This window comes from Herpailurus yagouaroundi, unplaced genomic scaffold (genome assembly GCF_014898765.1).
Source record: "Herpailurus yagouaroundi ecotype Mexico unplaced genomic scaffold, PumYag 141, whole genome shotgun sequence".
Taxonomy (NCBI): domain Eukaryota; kingdom Metazoa; phylum Chordata; class Mammalia; order Carnivora; family Felidae; genus Herpailurus; species Herpailurus yagouaroundi.
This window is the reverse complement of record NW_024412396.1, coordinates 13,233,010-13,238,957: the sequence shown is the minus strand read 5'-3', so window position 1 is coordinate 13,238,957 and position 5,948 is coordinate 13,233,010. Positions and strand designations below refer to the sequence as shown.

Below are 5,948 nucleotides of genomic sequence, written 5' to 3'. Positions count from 1 at the left end.
AGGCTCCAGGCTCCGAGCTGTCAGCACAGAGCCCAATGCGGGGCTTGAACTCACAAACCGTGAGATCATGACCTGAGCCAAAGTCAGATGCTCGACTGACTGAGCCACTAAAGCGCCCCTCCTTTTTTTTTTTTTAAGTTTATTTATATATTTTGAGAGAGAGGCAGCATGCATGAGGTGGGTTTAGCAGAGAGAAAGGGAGAGAGAGAGAATCCCAAGCTGATAGCACAGAGCCTGACGCCAGACTATCTGTCTCACAAATCACAAGACCATGACCAGAGCTGAAGCCAGGAGTTGGATACTTAACCTACTGAGCCACCCAGGTGCCCCAAGCTTTTTCTTTTCACAACTTATCTCTGATAAATTTTCTATAGGAGATATATTTGAATTATTTTACAGGTCCCAGACTATTATGACATCATCAAAAAGCCCATTGCCTTAAATATAATTCGTGAAAAAGTGAACAAATGTGAATATAAATTAGCATGTAAGTAATTTATGTTTTTCTCTGATAATTATTTTTGTTTAAAGAGGTAAAGGCTGTTTTCTCATGATTTAAATGATGTATATTAATGTGGTTGTATAGATGGCATCCCAAGAGGTCCCTAAAATGCTTGTCTATGTATACAGAGATAAAAGATGCATAGGGATTAAATGAGTTTTAGATATTTTATAGAATCTGATCTTGATAGAAGTTCTATGTAATTATATAACATTCCTAATTACATAAGTGCATAGTTTCAGCAAATCAATTTTAAAGCATTTATAGTTCAACAATTTTAAGTTTTAGTTCTACTACCTTGTTTCAGAGGCTTCAATTTCTTTTTTGGGGAACAGGGTAGAGTCAGGTCATTTGTTTGTCTTTTACATGAAAACAATATGGAGTAGAGGCTTCAGTTTCTTTTTTCTTTCTTTCTTTTTTAAAGTTTTTATTTATTTATTTTGAGATAGAACCAGCAGGGAAGGGGCAGGGGGATGGGGGGAGACAGAGGATCTGAAGCAGGCTCTGTGCTGACAGCAGAGAGCCCAATGCAGGGCTCAAACTCACAAACCATGAGATCATGACCTGAGCCAAAGTCAGACGCTTAACCAACTGAGCCACCCAGGTGTCCCAGAGACTTCAATATGTAAAGAAAAAAGTGGGCTTCCGTTTTCTTAATGACATTTCCAGCTGTGATACAAACAAAATGTATATTTATAATTTATGTACTTTTATTCTAATCTCATTTGTTTTTTATTTCTAGCGGAATTTATCGATGATATTGAGTTAATGTTTTCGAACTGCTTTGAGTACAACCCTCGTAACACAAGTGAAGCAAAAGCTGGAACTAGGCTTCAAGCATTTTTTCACATTCAGGCTCAAAAACTTGGACTCCATGTCGCACCTGGGAATGTGGATCAAGTTAGCACACCACCAGCTGCAAAGAAGTCGCGAATCTAATTTTGTCCTTCTGAAGGATATATTTGAGAAAGACAAATTGTTCACGAAAATGGAACATTAAATCATGCTCTAAAGCAGACATATATATTTATATATATAAAGCAATAACAACTGATTGACCACATTGAAGTGTGGCCTGCACTATATTCTCAATTTTAATATTAAGCACTCAGGAGAATGTAGGAAAGATTGCCTTTGCTACAGTTTTGTTCAGTATCTAATAAGTTTGATAGATGTATTGGTTACAGTACTGGTTTACAGAGGTTTTTGTACATTTTGAGATCATTCATGTGTCCCAATATCTCTGAAAATATTTTCTCACCTGTGATTTATTTTGTCATTGATTTTTTTTTTTTAGAAGTGTGGTATTAAGGGAGATTTGTCCATACAGATAAATCTTCTATTATAGCACAGTCTAGGAAAAAAAAACATATATGTCTAAGATATTTAATAAGCACATTCTTTCAACACTACACATGAATGCATCCAATTTTCTATCCTTGAAGTGCTGTACCAATGCTGGCTGGAGATATTAAGTCTGAGTTTATTAACTAGATATTTATTTAGCATCCAAAATAATTTGTGAATTTGTTTTGTATTTATAAAATTTGTACCTGGAAAATGTTCTTTAATTTTTTAAACATTTTACTGTGTTTTTGTTTTATTTCTCTAACTTCTTTAATGAACAATCAGTAAAAGGTAACCCCTCCCTTTTCCCTGACAGTTCCTTCAGTTTTACAGAACTGTATTACAGGTTTCTATGTACAACTTTTTTTAAGTGTACAAATAAAATGATACATGTTTTTCAAGTATTTGGAATCTGGAATTTTTACAAAGCAGAATTGGACTATTGTATGTGATACATACAGACCATAGGAACTAATGTTTTATTGTACCTGAGTCTCTATGGCAGTGATTTGCATCTTTTTCTGCCCCAACCCTTGAGAGGTAAGATACCTCCCATGAGTAACAGCAGCAGTCTCTGATAGGGATTCTCAGTAAAAGGAAGAAAGTTTGGAATATGCCCACCTGGTTAAGAAACACCACTCAATATTTTATAAATTAAATAGGAGGTGCTATTTCTTAGGGATGGAAGATGTACAGAGGCCTTAGTTTCATAGGACTAGCTGTCCTTTTTAGAATGCAAAACAAAGGTGTCCTCTCTAGGGCTTTTTGGAAGGCAGTAGAATCATCCTGTTTTCTCATCTAAAATCTTGCCATATGTTCACAACTGTAACTTTTGATATATTTGTAATCATTTCATATACCAATAACCAAATTTCTTAGAAAATTGTACTTCAGTATTTACTCAGGAGAGAATTCTAAAATGCAAGTACACTTCAATAGTAAATTATCTGATTACTTAATATTCTTCACTTTTTAATGTTCATAACAACTAACATTTGTATGTGCTTTTCTTCTAGACAATAAACACTAAGAAGGAAAATTCTGTCCAACTAATAACTGTTAAGTCTGAAGGTCAGTCTTAAGACTTGGCAATTTGTATGTTGCCTTTCTCGGACTCAGTGAAAATTAAAGACATTGCTTTTTAATCTGCCCAGCCAGATTTTCTTAGATATAGAAATCATTACTTACACCCATACATACCTGCAGTAATTGAAATTTTACATAGCAACAAGGCTAACATACATACATAACATTCATAGTAGTGGCTGGGAATGTAATGTTGACATGACCAAGAAAATAGCATTATCCAACTCCTATTTTGAGTTTATGTTTTTCTTCAAGGAGACAGAACTACAAAATGGAATGGGTGGAATAGAAACATAATTGAAAACTCAAGTCCAAGATAGTTGAGACATTTCAGTGAGCTAGGCACCACTTACTGAGTTCAATTTCCAACCCCAGATAAACTATATATGTAAAAGCACTTAATTTGTGGGGCACCTGAGTGACTCAGTCAGTTGAGCATCTGACTTTGGCTCAGGTCATGATCTCACAGTCTAGAGATCAAGCCCCACGTCAGGCTCTGTGCAGACAGCTCAGAGTCTGGAGCCTGCTTCAGATTCTGTGTCTCCCTCTCTGTGTCTCAAAATAAAGACATAAAAAATTTTTTAAAATAAATAAAAGCACTTAATTTGTAATTGTAAGAGGGTGCTAGAAGGGAAAGAAATTAACACATCTTGTTATATGCCAAGCCTATTAATTTAGAAGTTTATATCCTTCATACCTAATAACTATGGGAAATGCTTTTTATGTTAAGCCAATTCTGTAAGGATTTTCGCTGTTATTCTCTCCATCTTTCAAGTGAGATTTTGACTCAGATGAATTTTTTGTAAGTACTTGCCCAAGATCACAGAGTAAATGACACCAGGCTGTCGAAATTCCTTATTTCCAATATGCTAGGCTACCTCCAGGAAGATGAGGGATATGCAAATTTATCTCTGAACAATAAAAAAGAGTGGGCAGAAAGGAAAGTGGAGAATGTACATGTATTCATATCAGATAATAGTCTCTGTCACATGTTTGGAGAGTTACTCATTGTAAGCATATGCTTATTTTCCTTTTTTATTTGTAGTTTCTAAGGATCACTGTCCTATTCTTCAGCCATGTGCTCAGAATATGTACTAAAGGGAGCACGAGAATAGGAAAAGCTGCTATCTTCCAAACTTTGGATTTAGTTCCCATGCATATTTGGCTACAGATCTAATTAATATTGGCTACAGGATCCTTATTAATATTTTAGCAAAATCAGAAATGTGTGAGAAGCCAAAATTTAACAGCTATGTCATGCTTTGAACATTGTTCTTCCAAATATGTTCATTCTCTCATTTGTTTGCTATTTTTTTCCAATGTTAAAATATTTAAATGTCTTGGGCTTTTTTCTCAAGAGAAAAGGAGGTATGCTTGGACACATGTGAGTTCATTGTTTTAATTTCAAAAAAAAATGGACATGGTGCTTAGGTTAATTTCACTAACAACATGAGGAAGATTGTGCGTAAACCACATATTCTGCATTAGCCTTTATGCTCACAGTTCAGGAGAGCTTGCTATATTAAGCAAAGGTGTCAAAGCAAACCTCTAGATGAGAAAAAACATGCAGAAACATCAGTGTGTTCGTAATTTAATGGTGTACAAATGACTGAGCAGACCTTTAATCTTTCTATTCATTCTCTTTCGAGGTAAAAGTTTGTCTTGAGAGCCAGTGACCCTTACTGTCAAAGAAATTGAGAAAATATATTCAAAGTATTGATGAACAAATCTCTAAAATGTGAGGCTGTGATTTAAGCCTTTGATTGGATCAATATTAGACGTATATTACTTTTCCCCAGTAATCTGAAAAGCTTACTTCTCCTAGTTACAAAATTAATAAATGTCCATTGTCCAAAAAATAGAAAACAATAAAATGCAAAATAGAAATAAATTTGATGTATAATTTCTCAGATTATTTTCTTCAGTAAAAATGGATCGTGGTATACAAATCCTATTTTAAAAGCTGTTTTCACTTTGTACCGTACATTGTGGATATCTCTGTTCTTTATGTGCTGTTCAGTGTTCTGCTGTATCTAAGGCTCACCTCGTTTGGAAACCTCTCCAATAACCCAGTCCTGCATTTACTTAACTAGGTATCTGATAGTTAATTATAAAAAATTATTATTAAAAATTATAAAAAATTATAATTTACTTGTGATGTTTTGGCTAACTACTACAATTAATTCAGTAACCATTTACATGTATGTAACAGCTGTTTCTGTTATTAGAGCCTTAAAATGAGTTAATGATCAGAAGTGACAAACTAAAAAATGGATAATGAGGCAGTGTAGCATTTCTACAGCTAATAGGCATATAATTTTTTTTTTAATTTTAATGTTTATTTTTGAGAGAGAAACCGCATGAGCAGGGGAGGGGCAGAGGGAAAGGGAGACAGAATCAGAAGGAGGCTCCAGGCTCTGAGCTGTCAGCAGAGAGTTATAGGCATATAATTTTAAATATTTTCCTGCCTGGGGGTGCCTAGCTGGTTCAGTGGGTGGGGTGTGTGACTCTTGATCTCACAGTCTTGAGTTCCAAGCCCCATGCTGGGTGTGGAGATTACTTGAAAAAATCATTTTTCTTTCTTTTTCTCTCTTTCTTTCTTTCTTTCTTTCTTTTTCATTCATTCATTCATTCCTGCCCAGGCTTCTTGTGGTATTTCTTCTGCCTGATCCCATGCACTTTTCACTGTTCAGTCCCCATAATCCTCTAGGATAGGACTTAGCGAACTTTCTGTAAAGGTTTAGATAGGAAATATTTAAGGCTCTGCCAGTCATCTGTCTCTGCTATAACTATTCAACTCTGCCGATTGTAACACAAAAGCAGCTAGAGACAATGCATAACTGATGCATGGCTGTGTTACTGTAAAACTTTATTTGCAAAAACAAGTGTGGGGCCAGATTTGGCTTTGTTTTCTGATCCCTGATCTGGAGTAAATAATACATAATTTAAACAAAGAGCAGTATTTAACAAACGGAAAGAACTCTTAATTTTCTTCACCAGTTCTTGCTCTGGC

The 5,948-nt window shown here is 35.1% G+C and overlaps 1 protein-coding gene across 3 annotated transcripts in view; it reads left to right on the top strand.

Annotated features, from left to right (window-relative positions):
- Nucleotides 1–2,253, top strand: part of BAZ1A (bromodomain adjacent to zinc finger domain 1A) — a 95,354-nt gene extending 93,101 nt beyond the window's left edge. For all 3 annotated transcript variants that reach the window (XM_040476917.1, XM_040476918.1, XM_040476916.1), the window contains 2 exons: nucleotides 400–487; nucleotides 1,245–2,253. In XM_040476917.1, coding sequence (XP_040332851.1) covers nucleotides 400–487; nucleotides 1,245–1,441 — 285 coding nt within the window. In that variant the 3' untranslated portion in view covers nucleotides 1,442–2,253. The remainder of the gene's footprint in view (nucleotides 1–399; nucleotides 488–1,244) is intronic.
- The last annotated feature ends 3,695 nt before the right edge of the window (nucleotides 2,254–5,948 follow it).